General features: G+C 35.4%; 1 protein-coding gene across 1 annotated transcript in view; it reads right to left on the bottom strand.

Annotated features, from left to right (window-relative positions):
- Positions 1-313: 313 nt before the first annotated feature.
- DCHS2 (dachsous cadherin-related 2) overlaps positions 314-25,332 on the bottom strand; it is a gene marked incomplete at both ends in the record, with an annotated part of 47,211 nt that continues 22,192 nt past the window's right edge. Inside the window, 24 exon segments of the mRNA XM_081959717.1 lie at positions 314-434; positions 760-945; positions 988-1,335; positions 1,529-1,896; positions 1,900-2,046; positions 2,050-2,313; positions 2,315-2,455; positions 2,459-2,641; positions 2,645-3,105; positions 3,713-3,851; positions 3,947-3,958; positions 3,964-4,280; positions 4,733-4,866; positions 10,514-10,598; positions 10,601-10,664; positions 11,300-11,393; positions 11,395-11,503; positions 16,255-16,376; positions 20,712-20,769; positions 21,539-22,078; positions 22,081-22,186; positions 22,190-22,203; positions 22,707-22,916; positions 23,791-23,925. Of these exon segments, the coding sequence (XP_081815843.1) occupies positions 314-434; positions 760-945; positions 988-1,335; positions 1,529-1,896; positions 1,900-2,046; positions 2,050-2,313; positions 2,315-2,455; positions 2,459-2,641; positions 2,645-3,105; positions 3,713-3,851; positions 3,947-3,958; positions 3,964-4,280; positions 4,733-4,866; positions 10,514-10,598; positions 10,601-10,664; positions 11,300-11,393; positions 11,395-11,503; positions 16,255-16,376; positions 20,712-20,769; positions 21,539-22,078; positions 22,081-22,186; positions 22,190-22,203; positions 22,707-22,916; positions 23,791-23,925 (4,358 nt within the window).

The following is a 25,332-nucleotide window of genomic DNA, read 5'->3' as shown; positions in this document are numbered from 1 at the left end:
ACACCCTTCCCGAGATTCAGAATGAATATCATGTAAAAGTCATTTCCATTGGATTTCCCCTAGACAGGGATCTCAAACATAGGCAGGAAAAAAGAGAATTATAGACTATTCCTGGTAGTATCTGACAAGTTGATAGTATATGTTGTGAAGAATTATTTATGGAAATAAGCTTGGCTAAGTAATTTTTAACTTATGAAAATAAAACATTTACAGCTTTATGATATAGCATGCTCTGCTTTATAATATATGACCAGAATGCCTAGTGTCTGTTTTACAGTATATATGAAACCAATGATAAATTATTTGCAGATTCCTAAATTTCTTCTGTTGAAAGTTCGCATGCTGACCAACTAGAACTGATTCCCTTCAGATTAAGATATGAGGCAACTGGAGATATTGTAGGTTTTTCTATTGTCAGCAGAGATAGGGAATAGCTATAGCATTTAGACTTATATACCACTTCATAGTGCTTTTACAGCCCTCTCTAAGAGGTTTACAGAATCAGCACATTGCCCCCAACAATCTGGGTCCTCATTTTACCGACCTCGGAAGGATGGAAGACTTGAGCCTGGTGAGATTCGAACTGCTAAATTGCAGGCAGCCAGCAGGCAGCAGAAGTAGCCTGCAGTACTGCATTCTAACCACTGTGCCACCATGGCTCTTTGGTGAAAAGGTGACAAACCTAGGACTATAAGCGCTGAAGGAGATTTCAAATGATGGACATCATATGAATGGGGATATTTTTAAAATGCATCTGGCAATGAAGTTGGCAGTTGTGAGAAAAATGATTTTAAATCAGGTTGAGCTGTAGAAGCAAGCAAAGGAGGAAAAATGAAAGATTTGTCCCCTTTAGGAAAATTATGTATTTCAATACTTTCATCCTGAAGTTCTGCAAGGTCACAGAACACAGAAGCAAGAGGCTTAAAGCTGGCTTCCCAGTTCAGCAAACAATTTCAGTTATGATTCTCTCCAAGATCTTTAACAGACTCTAATGGGGGAACAAGATCCTTGCTATCAGGTGCTTCTATGTATTCCATTGTGAGATCTGTCGTTATCTCAATTTCTTTAACTGTCACTTTTGCAAGTGTGTGGGACACCATTTTGTTGCAGAGTAGTTCTCTGAAGTAATGGAGAGCTTCTGTGTTTTGAGAAATGTACATCATCTTATTTTCTCCAGGCTGACATGAAAACTGATCAGAATCCCTTGGAATTCCTGAATCTGGTATAAATGAGCATTTGTCACTTAAAGCAGATCTCGTATCCTTCCTATTAGGATGTTCATTTATTTTTTTTAGTTCCACATTTTCTCCAATTTTCTCTTCTATTGATCCATGGCTATGTGAGTTGATTTGTACACAAACACTATCAATATTTCTTTTATCTCTGGTGCCAATCAGCTATGCTCCCTAAAGGAAGAACAGTTGTTCCATGGATTTGGGGTTCTTGGAAATGTTTAGATGAGTTCTTTTGTCCATGCATGTTTAGATCTATAACTGAGGGACATGGCATCTCTTTCTTCAGGCTACACCTGCAGGTATCTTTTAGTATATATCTACCAATAAGCATAGCAAGGCAGATGGCTAAAAACAAAAGTACTATGATAGAGATGGCAATGCTAACGGACAGGTTAGCTGCTGGCAGTGTGGGATAGCTCTCCAGGCTATTAAAAATGTTTACCAGAACTGTGCAGGTGCTGGACTTTGAGTCCTGCTTTGGACTATGAGTTTTTATTAGAAGTTCAAAAGTGACATCTTTCTCCTTCTTGCTGCTTCTTTTTTTGTGAATAGATCCAGCCAAATAAACAGACCTACTGCTGTAGGAAGATTGTCCTAACAAAGTATAATAAATGACACCATCCACTCCACCATCACAGTCTGATGCTTTTATATCCCCAATCTACTGCCCAGCTTCATTCTTCTCAGGAAAATAAAAGAAATATTCATCTTGGTTGAACACAGGGTCAAATTCATCTAATCCTTCAACATTAATCCACACAGTAATGGTAGCTGTGGAATTGCTTTTATCTTTTGCCTGTGCAACGAAACACTACTTACTCTGATGTACAAAGTCAAGCACCTGCTTGGGGCGGATATTTCCAGACAAAGAATCTATTATAAACAGGTTACGATCTCCAAGATTTCCATGACTAGACAAGCAAGATGACTGGATAGAGTAGGCAAGATAACCAAATGGGCCAGTATCAAAATCTAGTGCAGAAATTGTGCAAACAGAGGAAAAAGCAGGCATATTTTCACGTATAGCACACTTGAGGTTTGGGGAAAAAAATACGGGGACATAATCCTTAGCATCCAAGGACACTAATAAAAACAATAGCAAAAGCCACATTTTTCAGAACTATTCCTCCGTCAGAAGCTTGGACAGTCAAGTTGAATTCCGTAGCAGCCTCGTAATCTAGAGCTCTGATCAGATGTATTGAGCCAGTTTTACCTTCTAGTTAGAAGTGCCCTTTATCATTTCCAGAGGCTGTGTTGTAAGTGACATCTGCATTGGTTCCAGCATCATAATCATATGCTGACACTGAAGTAATGTAACTACCAATTGGAAAATCTTCCCTGACATGAACATGATATTCCAAACTTGTAAATAAAGGTGGATTGTCATTAACATCTAAAATACTAATTTACACAGTAGCAGTGGAATTTAGATGAGCAGCTCTAGGATCAGATGCAAGAATTAACAACTTATAAGATGAACATTTCTCTCGATCTAGGTTTTTCCTCAAAACAAGATTTCCAATTGTTTGATCTGAATATTCTGCCCCAAATATGAGCTTTTTCACATAGAATTTATTATCGTTATTGCCACCAATGATGGAATACACAACATTGGTGCCTTGATGATTTCTACCATGGTCATTAACTGAGAATGTGAACAAGTTCTCCCCAACTGAAGCATTTTCACTTATAGTAAAAGTATAGGTTTCCATTGTAAATAGAGGAATGTATGTATTCATAGCCTGTATCTGCACTGTAACAGAAATCAAAGCAGTCAAAGGAGGATTTCCATGATCGCTAGCTTCTACAAGGAGATGAATCTCTGGGTTACTGAACTGATAGGTCAGTGGCTTAACAAGAAATAGTGAACCTAAAATAAAATAAAACAAAACATGCATTATGTTGTGCAAAAACTTTTAGTACTAACACTACAGTTTCCCCTTTCTGTATTGCACAAAAATGAAAAAGTCATCATTTAAAAAGTTTTTCAGTGCTGGAAAAGAGAAAGACAATATAAAAGGACAATTCCAGACAGCCAAAAATTGCATGTACTAAATGGAGTTCATGTAAATTCAAGGAGTATGAAAAACATATGTAGTTACTGTGAAAATCATATAACATGTTAGTACTTATTTCTTACTATTAAAGAAATTCTGATATTCTTAAAATGTATTAATTTTGTGAAATTTTCTAAGTCACAGAAAAGTAATAGCATTTAAATTAGATGAATAGATTTAGATAGGCCAAAGAGTAGATATACAACCTAAAATGTAGAATAAATACTATATGATGTTATCAACCCCTTGGATCCTTTCTTCTAGCACTTAGAAGAAGTACCTAGATCCTTATTTAAAGTCATGAATAATATATTTAGCTACACAAGGTATGCACGAAAAGACCGCCTATTAAGCATTCTCAGCACACAGAATCTTGAACAGGATTTTTGCCAATTTGGTTGTTCATTTATGCATGCTCACCATTTTGTGGATCAATAAAAAATGTGTCAGACAGAGAAATCATTCTATAGAATATATTTCCATTGTGCTCCGAATCTTTGTCTGTGGCATGCACAATCAAGACAGAGTCATTTATGTACCTACATTCAGATATCATCACCTGAAAGAAAGGGAAATAAAATACAGCATTTCAAATATTGACCATTAATTGATTTTAAACAATAGATTACGGATCCTGGCATTTCTTTTTCTTACCCGATAGGTATCCTGAACACTGGAGGATTATCATTGACATCAGCTATAAGAATTTGAAGTCGTTCTATGGTTTGATGCACAGAATCTGAAACGTTGATAAAAAGTTCCAGATGAGTATTTATTTCAAAATCTAATGCCTTCACCAGTGTAATTGTTCCCTTCAATTGGTTGATTGCAAATTTCTTTCCATGATTATAACCTTCAGCAAAACTGTAGTGAAGAGGTGGGCCCAGGTCTGTATCATTTGCAACTACTTGTATCAGTAGGAATCCAACATTTATTTTAGTAACTACTGATATTGTCATCTCTTTCCTATCTAGTCTACTTTTAGAACCTGCTAAATTAGCTATCATTATTTGAGTTAGATTTCAATTTTCCTCCACTAGCTCAAGACACCATGCTCTGTCAACATTAAGAGTATTCTAAAATTCTCTTAAAGTTGGTAGTCTTAGCTTCACAGTAGGGGCCCCTCCCCCCAAAACTAAACAAAAATTAAAACTAAATGTCAGGAATAATAAATAATAATCAATTCTTAATTTCCAGATTAATGTGCCTTAAGACAAAATGTCCTTTTAAGATTTAAAGGAATAGATTGCATTATTTTTTGTGTTTATTTTAAATAGTTCAAAAAATAGAATATTCATAGGTATTAGAAATATCTCATAGAATATTTGCTAAAATGATACTTGCTATTTGATCAAGAATATAAATTGAAAGAAAAACTATTTCTTAAACTAAAACTATGTTTAAAGTTTAATCCAAGCATAAAATGAGAATCATTCTTACTTTCAGAGAAATGAATAATATCAAATGGCTGCAGAGTTGGAGCTTTATCATTGATATCTACAACTTCTATCTCTATCGTGCAAATAGCAAATAGCCCAGGGATTCCTTTGTCCTTTGCAGCTTGTACAACCAACCTATTAGGGAATCAGTAAACCTGGGATTATTGGCTGCCAGAAACATTGTGCAGGTATATAGTAATATAGTAATTATATAGTAATATACTAATTATTACAAAGTGTCTGAAAAATCGTCATTTATTTTCAGTGAAAATGTTAGTATAATAAAATCATTTGTGAAAGATAATCCTGTATTTGTCTACTAGGTTTTTTTTTTAAAAAAAGAACATAAGCAATTGAATAGATTTTCTTAATTTATAGAATGGCATACTATGTTAATTATTTATTAGAATAGTAGCATTAATAATTGCTTTAAAATTCTTTTTTAAGAACCCTACATACGAGAGAGAGAAATAGAGTTACAAAACTAAAAATGTACACTATGTTCTTATTGATTTATATACTGCCTTTTATACAGGAATTTAAGGCAGCATTGCTCCCTCCTGCATTTTTTCTGCAATAGTAACGTGATATGAACCTATAGACCAAGAATAATGGTATATGCAATGGTGAGAGAAAAATAATAACCTATGTTATTATCAACTGCATTGAAAAATCATACTGGTTTCAGGAGGAGGTGATTCCATACACCATGGGTATCAAACTCGATCACGTCACATGACATATTGTGACTTTTTTGCCTTTGCGGAGCCGGGGTAGGCATGGCCTGCGTGTGATCCATTCGGCCTGTGGGCCGCCAGTTTGACACCCCTGCCATACACAAATCCACCTGAGATAATATCCAATTGGACTAAGTAGTGTCTTACTCAAAAATAACATCTATTGAATTCAGTGGGACTTCAACTTCTTTATAACCCATGTAAAGATTAAATCTGCAAACACTGAGATGGATCAAGTTTAACTACATTTTCACTGAAATCAATGGGATTTTAATGAAAACATAGTTCAATTACCTCATTGATTTCTTCTAAAATAGTCAGTTTAGTTTTGATTCACCTCATTGACTCCCTAAAGCAATAAAGCATTACACAAGAGTGATAGAACTCTCTTAACCACACTACTTTACACCAATTACTTCTAAGTTAAAGCAAAATATTCTTCAAAAGACTAAATAACTTTAATTGGTAACACTTGCACAGCACTTTTTATGTTGATACATAAAGAAGTTCACAGAGTTCAATAAAAGCTAGAACAAAAGAACAGGACTAAGCAGACACAAAGATTTAATGGGGTGAATATGCTTTATGTACTGTAAATAGTCTTAAATTGATATACGGCAGTTTTATCCCTTCAAATGTATTAATATATTGTAAATGTTTGACGTATAGCAGAGTATACATTGTAAATATAATATAAATATAATATATATATGTGTGTGTGTGCGTGTGTTGTATTTGTGCTGATAAATATAAAAAGGCAACATTAAAAATAAAAATATGGTTTTCTGCCTGGATGGTTTTCTGTGATGAGCCGAAGGACAGAAGGGGGGAGTAGTGAGCTTCCTCCCATATTTGGGCATACCAGAGGTTGTAACACACACACACACACACACACACACACACACACACATACATACATACATACATACATTCCCTTTCATCTCTGATACAATAACCTCCTTTCAAAAAGTGACAAACATTTGTTTTCCTTTATTCAAATGTCAGGAATAAATACGAACATTACAATTTGATTTTAGGATTCTATTGCCGTTCATCTACCACGCTGGCTCTCTACTGGGTTTTTGAGGTTTAAAAATGGTCAGAATATATTACTTAAACTACAAACTTGCATTTAATTTTCTAAACAGCCATAATTTCACATTATGCCTAGAATATTTGTAAGTAAGCTGATGTTCGACCATCGTGTTCGAAGAGGACCTTGACATCTAACAGGTTGTGTGTCTGCAGGTGGTTGGTAAGGCCTAATCAGGCATGAAATGTTCTGCCTCCTGTCGGGCAGACAAGTGAGGGCACCATTGTTGCAGCATTGGCAGCTGTGGCTTTGCGGAGTGCTCGCTTCTCTTGTGCTATAGTTGTTCTTCTGTCCTCAGATGTCTGGCTACCTTGGTGGATCAGCGTGCGCCATGTCGATCAACCTTGTGCCAGGCTACCCAGGAGGTGGTGTAAAGCAAGGTACACGTAGAAATACATACTAAACTAACCAGTTTCTTACATTTTACTGTTTGAAAAACACGATAAAATATATCAGCAAGGGCATCTAGATAAAGTCTCTGTTAACAGTTCCCTCTCAAATTCTTACTTTAAAGTTTTAACATTCCCAGCATTTAGCTTCAAAAACAGATCATTGCAGTTTCAGAAGTTTCAAAAAAAAAATTAGTCTTGAGTTCGGCTATAGTTTGTTCAAGGGAAAATGCATTTTAAAAGCAGCAATTTATTTTAGAGCACATGAAATCATTTCTAATTGTTGCGTTCAGTAATACGTTTAGAAAAAAAGCTTGGGAAATTATTCCCAGACACACTGAATTAGATACATCAGAATTTTTTTTTAAAAAAAAAAACCCTGCACAAATATGTTTTACACTAGCATTAGGCAACCAGAAGCAGCCTCATTTGTACGTCCACCATCTTGAAACTGTGCCGCCCAAATCTGATGGTAAAATGACTGCCGTATTTTTCGGAGTATAAGATGCACCAGAGTATAAGGTGCACCAAGTTTTTGAAGAGGTAAATTAAAAAAAAAGTTTTTGCACTCTACAGACCTCCCCAAAACAGCCTGTTTTTTTTCATTTATAGAGTGCTCCTGGGGGTTGGGGGAGGCACAATTGAGCAAAAAAATGGCGTGTTTTTCACTCATTTCTGCCCTCCCCAGCTCTCAGGAGCACTCTGAAAGCCTCCTAAAGGCTATGCATGGCCATTTTGGTGAAGGGGGCGTGGTTTCAGGAGGCAAAAAAATGCTGTATTCAGTGTATAAGATGCAGCCAGGTTTTCAGCCTCTTTTTTGAGGAAAAAAGGTTCGTCTTATACTCTGAAAAATACGGTATATTTCACCTTGTGCAACTTTTATATTTATTTTGTTTTGAAATAATAATAATAACATTAATAATAATAATAATAATAATAAACAGCAGAATATAACAGAAAGAACTGGAGAAGATAACAAAATACAAAGATCTACAAATAGAAATAGAATTACTATGGCAAGGGCAAGCAAGGGCACTACCAATAGTAATAGGTGCCTTGGGTACAGTCCCAAAACAACTTGAACACCATAGGCATTGACAAATTTGCCATCAGTCAATTGCAGAAGACTGCTTTACTTGGAACTGCTTCCATCCTGCGACGATATCTGTAACACCATCAAACATCCAGATTTGCCTATCCCAGGTCCTTGGTAAGGACTCGATAGGTAGACAAAAGTGCCAAACCCAGACTGAACATCTGGCTGACTGTGCAATGATTAATAATAATAATACATACTTTTTTGTCTTTCTTATCAACAATTATTAAATCTGCTTGATAAGAAAGACAGATGTATTGATAATGGATGTGGCAGTAGCTGTTGGTTAAACAATATCTGTCTATTCAGGTTCTTGAGAAGGACACAAATGTCAATTCCAGTCTAACTATCTGATTTTCTGGGTAACCAACCATCATAATAAAAGTGTAATGGGAGCTCAAAGACTTCTAGAGGTGCACTGCCCTCATTTTCATTTTTAAATCCTCCAACTCTCTAAAAACAGAGGCGAAATGTCCTCAAAAATGTCAGCTGGAGTTGTTGGGACTGGGCTTTTTTATTCTGCGGATGAATTGGAGCAGTTTGTCTCTGATAAGTTTCAGATTTCACTTTCCTCATTTAGCACACACGTATCCTCCCAAAGGATTCACCTTTACCTGTTTCTATGATGTCACTATATCATGATGTGGCCTACTATATCATGGCCTACTGTATTTCTCCAGGGAACCCACATCCCTCAAATGTTGCCGACCTATTTTAGGTGAAACCTCAAGAGTGCGGATGAAAGAAAACAGAAATGGTGACATGAAGAATCTTCAGCAGTGGCTTTGGAAGTGGCAAATGTCACACACATTAGATTATGTTTGTTAAAGTACAATTCTCAAAGACTTATTTCAATATTTCGGGTTACCTCTCACACTAAAGCCTTTGATTTCAATGGACAAAATATAACGAAGGGAAAGATTTACACTGAAATACAAGGCACTGAGAAAAGGAAGTTAAATGAACATTTAAATGAACAGAATGTAAAAATAAACAGAACTGGGCTATAAAAAGCATTTTCCTTCCAGTCTTGTTAGAACTGGAGACAGAATAAAGCATCCTGAATTTCCTGGAACCTTTATGTTTTTAGAGACAAATTCTATAACTACCCACTTTAAAAGGACCTGTTTTTCACTTTATTTTAGCTAAAACAAGCTACAGAAGAAATACTTTAAATACCCCAGTGGGCAATTTATTTTAAAAGGCTTAATTATGAGCAATTCTTGTGATCTTACTATAGTTGCATTCTGAGTTCATTAATTTCACTTAATTATGTCAACTTCGCTTTTGAATATGTTTAAATGCACAGCTATTGGGGGGAAACAGACAGCTTAAAGAGCTTTTGTGTAGTATAGAAGTCTGATAATGTAACATCCTTAGTTGAAAAAAAGTGACTGATCAGAAATGGGGGGAAATGCGTTCCAAACTGTGACCAAGAATATTTATTTCTCTGTACTTTCTCTGCAAAATACATTCTTCACAGAAACAACTACTATTCCATACATAATGGTTAGTAATATTTCCCAAGAAAAGGATCTATACTATCATTTGCATGAAGAGACTTTCAGGGTCAGTGTTGAGAAAGATTCCAAGGTGGAATTATGGAGAACTCTGCCATCATTAAGTAATAATTTGCAACTTAGAACTGAGGAGAAATTTCCTGACAGTGAGAACAATTAATCAGTGGAACAGCTTGCCTCCAGAAGTTGTGAATGCCCCAACACTGGAAGTCTTTAAGAAGATGTTGGATAGCTATTTGTCTGAAACGGTATAGGGTTTCCTGCCTAGGCAGGGGGTTGGACTAGAAGACCTCCAAGGTCCCTTCCAACTCTACTATTGTATTGTATTGTATTGCTAGATCAAAGATAAAATATGTGGCCCCTGGGCCAAATCTGGCCCATGATAGGTTGGGGAGTTGGCCCACAACCCATCCCGGAGATGGCAAGGGACTGGTCCCTGCTGCCCCAAGTGCAGATACTCCCAGCCAGCCAGCTGTAATGACCAAGCCATGCCTACCCCGGCTTCTCAAGGGCAAACAAAATCCCAACGCAGCCCACAATAGGATTGAGTTTGACACCCTTGTGTTGGATGGACCACTATCTGATTTGACAACTTCTTATGATTCTGTGTCAGAAAACGAGATTCTAAAATCATATTATCAAATAGATAAAAATGTGTGCTCCCCAAAATACTTAACAAGTAACAAAGTAATTAACATTACTATATTTCTGCCATAGAGTATGAAGATAAGCACTGAAGGACACAGGTAACAAAACAACACAGCATTCATTATTTAAATAATATACAACTACAACCAACACATTTGGTGTAGCTATGGTCCAGATTCAGAAAAAAAAATTATGTGTATAACCCATATACATATCTGTATTGTATTTGCTTATAAGTAACACATTTTCAAGGCTTATGTCAAACATGATATAATATAGATTTTATAATCATTACAAACCTATATAATGAAATGTCTTCACGATCCAGAGCCATATTTGTAGATATAATTCCTCGTTCTGAATCAATGAGAAATACTTCATTATATTCCCAAATAAAATAGAATATCCAATTTCTCCATTTCGTCCACTTTCAGAGTCTGTTGTATAGATCTGTATGGGTACAAAATCCATGCTAATCTTGAGATAATAAGTGAAATTAGCTTTTTGTTTTGTTTTGTTTTTTAGAATATGTTTTTGGTCATATTTTGGTCATGTGTGGACAACATGTGCATATACAATTCAAATGCATTTCATCAACAACTTATGAAATACATCTCAATAAAAATGAACTTATAGACAACTTTTATCATATTTGAAATGGCTGAAATAACATGTATAGTAACCTAATGTATTTGTAGAGAGTTCCAAATCTTAAATTTGTCTTTTGAACTTTTCTGTCATTCACATCTGAACAAGGGATAACAATGTGCATGGAAGCTCTTGGCTAGCTTCTTAAATTCTGGTTATAGGTTTCCATTCAAACGGGAAGCACATATCCATTAGAAGTTTAGCAGTTTTCTTTCTTGGTTTTGCAGTAGTATTTCTTCTTACAATGCCTTCACATGCAACACACTACTGTACTACTTGCTTGGTAGCTTATAGAGAACTTAACACTTCCTGCTGCCTCTGAAGGGCAATCTGGTGGAAAATCAGTGGGCTACCTTGAGTAGTTGGTTGGCCACTGTGATACAAATGGGCCAGGGATCTGATCCAGCAGAGTGTTGTTTGTATTCCTATGTTCTTACCTGTGTAATATATGCATCATAGGCTTGGCCTTCCCAAACTGATGCTCTGATATAGCTTTGTTCAAACTGAGGTGCATTATCATTAATGTCCTGTAACACCACACACTGCTGAAGCCATGCCATTTTCAGCTAAAACAACTGAAAAACGCACTTCCTTTCTGACTTCATAGTCAAGAAATTCAGTACGTTTTACTGTAATTTCACCTAAAGACAAAAGAAGCTATCTACATCAGACTGTTACATGTGCAATGAAAATGATTCTCTCATTGCAATGTCTAAATTAGAAATTTTGAAAATGAAAAATTATTCTGGCAATTTGGCAAGAAGTTAGAATCTTGAAATCTTTAATAAAATGGTTCTTACCAAAATTAAGGGATAATAGTGAGGTATACCATCTGTTCTTACTGAAGTTAAGCAATAGAGCAATCAAAGATATGTAGAACATTTTGTCTTTTGTTTGTTTGTTGTTTGTTTGTTTACCACAAAGGTTACAGGGTCCCTTTCCTACAGCCTGAAAAAATATAAAGCAGGCCAAAATTTAATCTTCCGAAAACCAGAATAGCAAAATTAAAATATACATATTTGATTCTATCTAAATAGAAATGTGTGCATCCTTGCAATTGAATTGAAGCATGTATGTCTTTTAAAACACATATAATTGAAATAAATACAAAATCTCAATTTCAGAGAACTAAAGAAGCACACAGCTTAGAATGGGGGAAGCAGTTTCCTCCAATTTTCCGGGTCACTAAGATTATCATTTTCCCCATGTGGTGGGATGCCAACTTGGTAGATTAATGTGGGTATCAGCCTTGAAAATACTGAATTACAAGAAATGGTGCCAGAAGAGAGGCTCTCTGTGTGTGGATCATAGAAAAGGTGTAAGATAGGTACACCTATCTATACAAAGAAAGGTAGCTTTTCCTATAACGAAAGACAGATAAAATAACAGATTTTGAGAAAATAGATGTAGAAACCAGTAACCTCCAAGATCAAAAATGGCACAAATTCTTTGGACCAAAAAGACTTTTAAAGAGCACAGCTGTGTATAACATCTTTACATTTGTCATTTATGCCTTTAAGTTAACTACACCAGTGCTTTAAAGTCAGCCTATGTATCTTCCTTGTGAATTGCAAGATAAACTTGGCAAAATCAAAAGTGAACACGAGGGTGATTCAAACCTATACTACGAAGAAAGTCTATGGTAATATGGGCCATTTGATTTAAACTGAAAGAAGCAGAACTACAGAGACTTTATTGCCTTTAGAGAGCACTAATGGCCAATGCAAGCTCGTTTAACCATCTGCAATTTCAAGAAAATTCATATGTCACTGACAGATACACTATATTTCCAAAAGTATTCGCTCACCCATCCACATCAGACTCAGTTGTGAGCAAATACTTTTGGCAATATAGTGTACTTAGGATAGACTATAGCCGTGATGGCGAACCTATGGCATGCGTGCCAGAGGTGGCACGCCGAGCCCTCTCTAGGTCACGTGCACCGTCGCCAACTGCTCTTCTGGTTTTCGGCACAGCCAGCTGGTCTTTGTGGGTGCCAGAGCACTGAAGCGCCTGAAAACAGCCAAATACCAGGCTGCTTTTGGCACAAAAAATGGCCTGGAAACGGGCATGCATGTGCCAGCCAGATGGTCTTCAGGTTTCCAGTGGTCCGGGACGCGCGGACACACATGCATTCTGTTTTAGGCACTCTGTGCCAAAAAGGTTGGCATTTCTTCATGACAGGCTGGATGCTGTAGCAGCAATAACAGCACGCACTATTTCCTAATCAGCAAGTATCCTAGTTAACAATTATTCAGTTATGTTCCTATTGGGCATATGCCAGTTTCCTAGCATTGTACTCCATTCAAAGCTGTATTGCACAGCATGATGATACAAGTAAATCAAGCCTCAAAATAATTTAAGCAAATCATCCCCACAGAAATGAAACCTTGGGTGAATATGAAATATATCCTGATTACTCTGCCAACAAGAAGTCAGGCAGTATGTAAACTATTTTACTTTGTTTTGTTTTGTTTTTACTCTATTCTATTAGCTGAGGAGTTGTTGAAAACATCTTTTATAAATGTTCCCAAATGTGAACTTGATTTAGATTAAATGAGACAGTCATGTTAATAAAATAATTGATTATTAAAAACATACTTGGGGTTTAACTAAGCAGTAGATCTCTTTTTCCACAGCCAGGAGGAAATTATGTTTTCAGCAGTCAGCTGGTATTCATTTAGTATATAGCAACTTTTCTCATAAAATCTAGCCTGTTTCATCTTAAAACCTTTAAAACATAGTTTTACGTTTCAGGTCATTTTCTTTTTGACTTCAGTATTTGGGGATAAGTTGAAATACAAAATATACTTTTAAATACAAAATACAATTCAATTCTCACAAATATAGAAAAGGTTTACACTCCTTTTTTTGATCAACCCTGTGTAAAACGTTGATGTTAAATACTAAATCTGAAGGGGAAAAATTCCATCTTTACTTTGCTTAATTTGGTAAATAAAATTGATATGAAGTTCACAATCACTGTACCCATATCAGAATAAATGAAATCTTAGATTTTTAAAAAAAAAACATTATTAGAAAATATATTTCTCATCAGTACAATTAACGGGCTAACTGGAGAACTAATAAACAAACCTAACTTTGAATGAAGAAGTGATGTACATAATCTGCACCAGTTACTGCTGTTTCGCTTCGTTTGTGCGCCCACCGCACGTTGCTTGTAAATTGCTTTGTGCATGCACAGAACATTATAAAATGACTAAAAAACATGCTGGCAAAGGGATTGGGGAACCAGTTTGGGGCCGTGGCCAGCCTGCCATCCCTATTGGTTCAGCGACCCAGTCCCAATTTCCACTACCGGTTCGCCCGAACCAGTGCAAACCGGTAGCAACCCACCTCTGATCTGCACTTTAAACACATACAGTATAAAGCTATAAACAGATAGGCCTTCCATGGAGATTCTACAACACCAACAGCAAATGTGATGCAAACCGGTAGCAACCCACCTCTGATCTGCACTTTAAACACATACAGTATAAAGCTACAAACAGATAGGCCTTCCATGGAGATTCTACAACCCCAACAGCAAATGTGATGCCTTATGAATCTCATCCATAACTTTGGAACTCCCTTCCATTTGAAGTCCAAAAACACGCAGGGTTAAAATATACTTACATATTCAAAGAATTAGGTGCATGCTATTTGTAAAATGGAGTAATATAATGATGTTGAAATGACCTGGAATTGTATCAATTCAATCTGAAAGTGACAGTCTGAATACTCATACATTTATATCCAAAATTTTATATGTAATAGATATTTTAAAAAATTAGTAACACCAAAGAAGATCTTATTAGACTAAGATTTTATTTTAGTGTTTGGGGTAAGTTGACCATGCAATGTATTTGCACTTGTTCCTTCTTCTTTTCATCCTCAAAACAAATCTTGCTGGACTGACCCAGCTGCAAGGCTCCATATGTAGCAATTCACTCTACTGTTCATTCAACTTGTCCCATGCAGGTTTCTGTGTTGCATGTGGAGGCCCTTTCAGTATCTTCACGGAGCAATCTACCAAGTGAGCTGTTGAAGTAGGTTGGCAGTACTAGTCTTGGTACCATAACCGAGATATACTGTACCTTCACTGAGATTATAAAAGAGCTGAAGCTGAAACATTACTGGGACCCTAGTAGTGTGAGTGTAGGTCTCTTCCCAACTCCTACTGAATCAGCTCTTCAGGTCAAAAAAAAAAAAGGCCAGCTTTCAGAAAAAGCAACAGGATGTAAAGACTTGTGTGACCAAATGAGAAGAAGCAATAAATACATCACCTGTGAAAGGAAGGAGGAGGAAGTCCTTAGGAGGATGACTCGTAGCTTCCCAAATCTAATCCAACATTCATACATTGAATATTTCATTAGTTTTGGTTTTCTTTGATTATATACTGGCATGAAATCACCAGCATGAAATTAATAATTATGACCATCTTACAGTCTTTTTTTTAAAAGAGATTACTTTTGTAATAGTAACAGTTACTTAGAAAAATTTTGGGTACCTTGGGTCTAGGGAATTTTGAATGAAATATTTGGGTTTTTTTTAGATATCTAAGATTAAAAAAAATAGGATGACATGGTGGCTCAGTGGCTAAGACACTGAGCTTGTTGATCAAAAAGGTTGGCAGTTCAGCGGTTTGAATCCCTAGCGCTGTGTAATGGAGTGAGCTCCCGTTACTTGCCCCAGCTTCTGCCAACCTAGCAGTTCCAAAGCATGTAAAAATGCAAGTAGAAAAATAGGGACCAGCTTGGTGGGAAGGAAACAGCGTTCCCTGCACCTTCTGTGTTTAGTCATGCCGGCCACATGACCATGGAATTGTCATCAGACATATATATATATATATATATATATATATATATATATATATATATATATATATATATATATATATATATATATATATATATATATATATATATATATATATATATATATATATATATATATATATATATATATATATATATATATATATATATATATTGCTGACCTTTGCTACTGACATCACTATAGAACAGGGGTGTCCAAACTTGGCAACTTTAAGACTTGTGGACTTCAACTCCCAGAATTCCCCAGCCAGCTGGGAGTTGAAGTCCACAAGTCTTAAAGTTGCCAAGTTTGGACACCCCTGCTATAGAAGGATAAATCATATTCTCAATTCAGATGAATTTTAAGGAAAAAAACCTATTTAAAATTTTATTTTAAGCACATATCTTTTTTTAAGATTAAAGAACTAAACCCAATTTTTACTGGAATTTAAATAAATAAACACTAAGCCCTTGAATGATGTTTATACAAAGGCAATCATAACTCCACTATGTAAAATATTTTACTAAACCCTCAAATGAATTTAGAGCAAATGAAGATAAATAGGCTAATTTACCTGTGATGGGATGAATATAGAAAATATCTTCATGTTCACTGATGATTGTATATTTTATATTGTTTTCCATCAAACTTTGGTCATGAGCAGCAACAGTTGTGAAAGCAAATACTAAATTTATCCTAAAAGATATTAAAAGTATGAAACAAGTTAAACTGATAACTGGTGACATATATTTACTGTTTACAGGTATATAACAGGAAAAATATAATTTTATCATATTAACATACCAAATATATTTCCTAAACTCATTTTTGAATATCAGTTAGCCTATTATGATGATAGCAGAAGACATGGAAGAGAAATAAGGATGATAAAGTGTTTGGAATTTATTTATTCCAAGAACTGAACATATTAAACATACATAGGTACACAATCCCAGCAGTAATGTTCAGCTAGATACACAGTAAGAATTATTGGACCCTGAAGTTCTGTTTCTAAACTCTTTATGATTTCATGTCAATCAGCACTCTGCTCATTTTTTTAAAAATTCAGTTTTAATTATTTGTAAAATTTTAAAACCATCTTAAAGAATCTCTGGAACGCACAGAGCAACAGCAATGACCCAGCACACTAATAAAAATACAGAAATATGGTAAATCATTTAATTTTATTTATTTACTTATTAACAATAATGCATCAACACACCTAGCAGGATGATTCTCACCAATATCTCAAAGGCTTTCTAGAACAGACAAGTTTGCATTATTCAAAGGTCATAATGATTCACACCTTGGACAGTGTCTCTTCACTCTTCTACCATCGGGCCGAAAACATTGAAGCGTAGCCTGCCGAACAAATAGGTTTAAAAATAGTTTCTATCCTTGGGCTGTCAGACTCTTAAACACAACCACAATCACTCCACGCACACTCGGAAATGTATGGCTAGTTTTTCTTTTTCTTCCCTAATTAGTTGCATAGGGATTATTCTTTAGACTATTTATGTTGTTTGTATTTGTTGTCTTGGATTGCATCAGTGAGGCTAAAACCAGTTTCATTATATATATGATGTACAATGACAAGAAAGGCTATGCTATGCTATGCTATACTTCATCTCAGAGAGGGCAAACGAGCTATTCCATATGAGGAGTTCTCGTGCAGTTTTCAGACCAACAGTGCTGTACTTCTTAGTAGCCATGGGAGGCTTGAGCAGGTCCTTTCATTTGCAACCAGAACAGTTCCCACGGCAATTACAGTCATTATTTGATAAAACAATAAAATACAGCTGATTTGAAATATCATAATCTAGGACATTAGATTAGCCCTGGCCCTACTGATTTTTTTTGTAAGGCCTCAAAGACAAAAAACAGTTTTGTCACTGGTCTCTGGGATTTAGATGTGTGGAAGAGCCTATGCAGTGGCTGTTGTTTGTTACCGATTTCTGTATCTCAGCTGCTGATGTACTTGTAAAATAAAAACCATATTAGCCACCCATAGTCATGAATTTGAGGTGGGTGGACAATGAATGAATGGCAGTACGATGAAGCAAATGATCAAATGGGCTAACAATGATTTATATTTTTCAGTATGTTTTGTCAAAGTAGCATGATTTATAAAGGAAGAGAGAAAGAAGGTGAATTGGAAAAGAAATTGGTAGCTAACTGTGAAGTGGTCTTTGTGAAATCTGGTAAACAAAATCAAATAATGGCACTCTTCCTAAGGCACTGATGCTGATTTATGTAGAAAACTAAGAGATATGGTCTCCAAAAATCTAGAAAAGTAATATACACAACCATTCCATCTCCCTAATTTAGAAGAGAACTGATACAAAAAATGCACGAAACAAACATGCATTCTGTTAGTAGTTTAAATTAGGCAAATAATAAAAAAGAGAGAGCTAATCCTAACCAAATAACCATAATTAGCTCTAACTTTAGAAACATTTGCCACAATAGGCATTTGTTAGAATGTTATCAAGATAAAGAACTGGAGAATTTTACTCAATTATGAAAACAAATTTGTAATATGGCAACGGATGTTAATCAGTTATGATACACTATATTGCCAAAAGTATTCGCTCACCCAGCCAAATAATCAGAATCAGGTGTTCCAATCACTTCCATGGCCACAGGTGTATAAAATCAAGTACCTAGGCAGCAGGCTGTTTTTACAAACATTTGTGAAAGAATGGGTCGCTCTCAGGAGCTCAGTGAATTCCAGCGTGGAACTGTGATAGGATGCCACCTGTGCAACAAATCCAGTGGTGAAATTTCCTCGCTCCTAAATATTCCACAGTCAACTGTCAACTGTATTATAAGATCATGGAAGTGTTTGGGAATGACAGCAACTCAGCCACAAAGTGGTAGGCCACGTAAACTCGTCCAACATCAGTGTGTGACCTCACAAATGTGCTTCTGGAAGAATGGTAAAAAATTCTCATAAACACACTCCTGAACCTTGTGGACAGCCTTCCCAGAAGAGTTGAAGCTGTTATAGCTGCAAAGGGTGGACCGACGTCATATTGAAACCTATGGATTAGGAATGGGATGTCACTTACAGTAAGTTCATATGCGAGTAAAGGCAGGTAAGCAAATACTTTTGACAAAATAGTGTATATTCAGGTTACTGTACATTGCCTTTGTCAAATTATCTAGAATAGAATAGAATAGAATAGAATAGAATAGAATAGAATAGAATAGAATAGAATAGAATTCTTTATTGGCCAAGTATGATTGGACACACAAGGAATTTGTCTTTGGTGCATATGCTCTCAATGTACATAAAGAAGAATAAAATAGAATACATTCAATCAAGAATCATAAGATACAACATTTAGTGATAGTCATAGGTTACTATTAAGCAATCAAATTATACTAGGTAACAAATAAAACAATATTTTAAATATTACAACCAAACAATCAAATTATTGAATCATTCTGTAAATACAAGCAAGTAAATACACTAGTCTAGGGCAGATTGTGTTTGTACTGTTGCCTGCAACTGCGTTAAGTACCTTGACAGATTTTTTTTCTAAGCTACATTAGCAATCTATTCTATTATAAACTGCATTTTATACTACTGCCAAAAGCTTTGACGCTTAAGGGATCTTACAAACAAAAATTAAATTAAGTTGAATTGGTTTAAAAATAAAAAAGATTTCGGCACCAATGATGCCTCAGAGGAACTAAGCATGGATAACGACACCAAGCTTTTTGTATAAAGCATGTTCAAGCAACAGATTAGCATGCCCTTAGCTGCCATTAATTGAAATATGCCTAAAATTAATCTCTAAACAAAGGGCTCTCGCTTCCCTATTACATTAATAAGAATTCTTTATGGCAAATAAAACAAAACAAAACATAGAACCTGTAGATAAACTTTGCCAGACTGGTTCTTTTACTTGTTGTTGGCTAGGGATAATGGTATTACAATTCACAATATCTGGCTGGCTCAGTTAGGCCGGGTACATTTAGAGAACCTATCTTGTGAATAGTTGCTGCCCAACAGTGTATTTCTAGATCAGTACCAATAGCATTTAGACTTATATACTGTTTCATAGTGCTTTACAGCCCCCTCTAAGTAATTTACAGAGTCAGCATATTGCCCCCAACAACCTCATTTTACCGACCTCAGAAGGATGGAAGGCCGAGTCAACCTTGAGCCAGTGAAATCTGAACTGCCGAACTGCAGACAGCTGGCAGTCAGCAGAAGTAGCCTGCAATACTGCACTCTAACCACTGTGCCACTAAAATAATGAGGTTCTCCGTGTATCCTCTGTGATTTTACTCTTGATTCTCTAAGCTTGCTTTAATCAAAACTGTCCAAATGTATTTTATTTATTTTTATTACTAGTTAGCAGCATACTGTTTTTATTCTCATATTATATTCCCTTAGGGAATTTCCATAAAATACATCCTCTACAAGGCCTTATTTGTAACAGACTGTTTCAATATCAGATTAACTCATTGAAGTCTAATAATTGCATGCATATCTACTAAAAAAAAGGAAAGAAACACCTTCCATTTGACTATTTTGCTAATATTAACCCTGGAAAAGCAGCTTACAGCTTTATTCATACTATAATCCTTGTTTAGCGACTGACTAGTACAGAAACTGATTGTAGTTATGATGGTGATGAAAAAGTAACGTTGTGACCAATCCTCACATTTACAACCTTCACAGATCTGTAAAGCAAGATCACATGGTAATGGTTACATTTAGTGACCACTCTGCTTAATGACTAAATTGTTGCTCCTAATTGATTACATGAGGCCTTCCTGTTAGATCGGGTAATGGAAAGGCACACTCAGGCTAAAGGCAACAACAGCTCTTTCTTGTAACAGAACAAGTATGTACAATCCAGCGAAGGTTCAGTCTAACAGCAGCCCTTTTAAAGGGAGCTGTCAGACCCTTCGACCAATGAGAACAGAGGAACAGAGGACCTTGGTGGAAACCATTATAACAGTTGCTAGTATCTAACACTTCCTACGTAGGCTCAAATTAAGCAGCCCACAAACTCCTTTAACTCCTTCATAACATGAAACATTAAGAACTGTAATCTACTGAGCTGTATATCTAAAAGAAGAAACAACGAAGTCAATTCAGAGAAATAAATATTATGCAGCTAAAATTGTACATTCATCTTCATTTAACAACCCCATAATCCCTTGCAGGGTACAGTCTAGGCAACTGAATGGAGACGAGTGTTTACTGGCCAGATACCCTTCCTATCACCAATATGGAGTTATATTCAGCAGATATAATCTCATTGTGCCCAGAGACAGCTAAAATTGTATATTGCTGTTTTGAAAACATTCAAACCAAATAATTGTCTTTAAAACAGGAAGTAAAAATGCTTTACTGTCTGTTGCAACTTAGAACTAGTTGAGATGGCAACTGAACAATGTATATTAGAGGCACAAAATCATGATTATCTAAAAGAGAGCTAAAGACTTTGAAAATGAAAAAAATAAGGCACTCTGAGGTAAATTAGTAGGTAGAGAACATGGTTTAATATGGGTTCAAACGTCAAACTGTAGCTTATTTTTGCTTTTTCTGTAAGCTCCTTCTGTCCTAGAATGCCTATTAACACACATATATTCATACATATATACAATAGCATTACAGAAGACACAATATTATTAGGTACTCACCCATTGCACTGTTTTCAGGAACCACTGCTTCATACTGAGTATGACTGAAAGAAATCATTTACGTGTGTGCTTTAGAAGAGATGATCACAACAGCTGTAGCAGTTTAGCTGGAGTCCCTTGATCGCATGCCATTATCAGGTGGTGGATGAATAAGCCATCGTAAAATATTGGTTCCTTAAGAAATATTTCACCTGTATTTGAATCCATCTCAAACATTGTGGCTGGTGTCACAAACAGAAACTTCACCGTTCCATTCTGACTTAAATCTAAGTCCCTGGATTGCACAGTAGCTATTGCCTGATTTATAGGTGTTTGAGAGGATACTTGAAGTTTAAGAGGATTCTCTAAAAAAAAAGGATTGTTGTCATTTACATCTTCAATCTGTACTATTATAGTAACACTGGCACATCTTGGTTGCCAGACATCAGAATCTGTCGCTACACCTTTAAATATATATTGAGATCGTCTCTCTCGGTCCATTGGTTTATTAGTAAGGACAATACCACTAGTTCTGTTAATAGTAAATAATCCAAGAGGTTCATCCATTAGAGTGTACACAACCTTTCCATTTGGACCTTCATCAGCATCTAAAGCAAACAGTTCAAGAATTGATGACTTTTCTTCAATATCTTCACTTATAATTGCTTGATAATTATTTCTTGTAAATAAACGACTGTTGTCATTTTCATCCAAGACTCTGATTTGTAGTTCCATAACAGAACTTCTTGCTGAGTGCCTAGATCAACACACTCTATGATCAAGGTAAAATTGTTGACTATCTCTCTGTTCAAACTGCAAGTAGTGAAAAGGTCTCCTGTAGTTTTGTGCAAAGCAAAGTATCATCTGGTATTACCACCTCCAAAATGATACAAAATGAATATGTCAATTAAAAACAAAACAGAAAACAAGAAAAACTTTCTATACCCTGATATGTATTTACATATACCGTAAATACTATGTAAGAGCTGTGATACTGACAAAAGTCCCAAATACTAGAAAACATTTTACCCAAAATTTTAGAGATTAACGGTTGATTCAGTATTCAGATGCAGGACTTAAATTTGCATTGTGAATTTAAGAATGACTGATGTTTTCTAAGGAAAAAAAATAAGATTTTTAATGAGACAGCTAGACTTTTTCAAAGGACTTATATATTTCCTGTATTGTAGAATGTAAAGAGTTTTTTTAATAATAATATTGTATTAAAATAAATAAATCATATTAACACAAGTTAAAGGTACAAAAATGCAAATATAACAATGATCACATTTTAAGAGTAGTTAAATAAGGTCAGCAAATGCCAAATTTTAAATCTTATTTTTTAAAAATAAATATACATTATTAAATTCTTCACCTTACTAATTATTTGATATTGCACAATGCCGTTATTAGCTATATCATCATCCACAGCCAGAAGAGTTGTTATTGTTGAAGGCAGTTGGTTCTCCAATATTTGGATATCAGAAACTGGAAAGATGATCTTAGGAGTATGATCATTTTCATCTAGTACTCTAAAGATAATTGATGCTGTACTGGATAAAGAGGGCGTGCCCCCATCTTGAACAAGCACTATATTTGAAAAGAAACATATTTGAAAAGTGATTTATAGTAACAGATTGACAAGATCAGATTGCGACTATGTTCACATATATATGTTCTGACCTAGGCTTCCCCAAAAAGCACGGAGCAGATTCCTGGTCCCGACAAAACCCCTTTTATTAAACGAATGTGAATTCCTCTCATTCACATTCAGAAAAGGCCTGGTAAAGAGTATCTCAAAGGTGAAGTTATGATCACAGACCTTATTTAGCTTGGAAAGCCCCCATGTAAATATTTTCCAAACGCAGTGCTGTGCAAGGAAAGACTTGGCACAGAGTCTCGGAGATTCACAGACAGATCTTCACACTCCTAAAACGAACTGACGAACAAACAAACGGATTGTTTCCTGCAAAAGCCCACTCCCCTTTCGCTCCTTTTATTTCCTATGGGAGGGGCCATTCACCGTCCACATGTGGCTTTACTCCCAAGTCAACCCTGATTTCTGAGCTGTTCTTTTCTTCTGGCAGCTCTGTGCATGTGCACACTGGGAACAGGCTCCAGCTGTTCCTCTGCCTCACTGCTATCTAGCTCCCAAGGCAGCTGAGAACTGCCAGACGGCCTTGGCACCATCTCTGTCTCCGACGCAGAACCCTCGTCCAAGCCTTCCCCAGCCTCCCGAACTTCCCCAGCCTCCAGTACATGTTCCACCCCAACTTCCTCACTGTCCAACTGTGCTGAGAGCTCTGCTGGCTGCTGTCGGGCCACAACAATATAGGACACAAATGATACAAGTCAAACGCCTTCCTTGTACATTTCAGACAAATTAAATTGAAAGGGAAATAGTCAGTTAAAAACTATGTATAATCCCTGGGTCATTGTATGTATAGTATCTCAAACGCCTTACCTTTAATATGAAGAACCTCTTGAATTTCCCTGTCAAGCGAATTGGCTGTTCTAATTTCTCCAGTATTTGAGTTTATTTGGAAATTGTCATATGCCGGTCCTGGTAATATGTCATATTTAAGTAGGGAATTGATTCCTTAAAATGTGCACACAAACACACACACACATAAAAATCAGTCGATTTTAAAAATGATATTGTAATATTAATAACAGGTTTCGAGCAGTTTCCTGGCATATTCATTTATTACAGAGGTGATATAGATTTATTTTTTCTATATATTTGTTCTGCACTATTTTATTTAAAAATCAATTTTAAGTAAAGATGTTTAAGGAAAAAGATATATTAAATATGAACATTTAGAGACTTCTTTTAGACCCTTGAAGGGTTGAAAAGAATGTAGCATGACTTTTTAATTTGAACATTATGTGGCATTTGCAAGTATTAAAGTTCTCTATTATTAAATAAAAGAGAAAATATTCTGATTGGTCAGATACAGTTAACCCTTGTAGTTCAGTCAGACAGGATTCCCCCTCTCCCCCAAATAAAATGTTAAAAAGATCAATAGCTAAAAAATAAATGTTGGTTACAGGATTTTTAGTGTTATTTTGGTAATTAGTAAATCTATACTAGTTAAAGGTTTTACATTAATACTGGGTATTCTTAATTTATCACATGGCCAAACTGATTTGTTTGAACGGCCAAATTGATTTAATTGATCAGAGAAAAGACAACATTTATGTTTATTGATAACTGGAAATCCCTTATGGGTGTTTTGTATAAAACAGAAAAAAGATGAATTTATGATTTATGGGTTTGATGATTAGATAAACTAGATTACAGAAACAATAGAATTACAATGTAATTTATAAAAAGAGGTAGGTTTATAATTGCAATTATAACTGCTGTAGAGAATATTGAAAACCACATGGTAGTATATTTATTTTTCCTTTTTTGTATTATTTTTTCTTTCTTGCATTTTAACCCATCTTTGATTTATTTCTTTTTTCTTCCTTATTTTATATTACTTTATTAGTTTTAGAAATAGGTAATAAATAATATTTTGCACTGTCCGTATGAAGAGTAGCAACCATTTAAACATGTAAGCATTATAACACGGTTAGATAGGTAAATAAATTATCCATAATCATACTACAAAGTAAAACTTTTAAATTATCCATCATCATACTACAAAGTAAAAGTTTAACTTTCCTGTGATAAGATGGAAGATGATTCTGCAATCAAGTTGTTCTGCGCATGCTACTCTTCATACGGACAGTGCAAAATATTATTTATTACCTATTTCTAAAACTAATAAAGTAATATAGAATAAGGAAGGAAAAAGAAATAAATCAAAGATGGGTTAAAATGTAAGTATATTCTGATAATCCTAAGGATTTTGTACAGTGACACTTATTTTCTTGTAATGCATTTGCACATGTAATCCTTCAGTCAATTTAATTACAACATATTTCTCCACTATTAAGAATGATCTGATCCATCATTTACCAATTGTGAGCTTTATTCTTTGAGAATACCATATCC

This window comes from Natrix helvetica (genome assembly GCF_964273705.1).
Source record: "Natrix helvetica genome assembly, chromosome: 7".
In the NCBI taxonomy this organism is placed as follows: Eukaryota; Metazoa; Chordata; class Lepidosauria; order Squamata; family Natricidae; genus Natrix; species Natrix helvetica.
The sequence above is the reverse complement of the archived record's forward strand: the minus strand, read 5'-3'. Positions and strand labels throughout refer to the sequence as shown.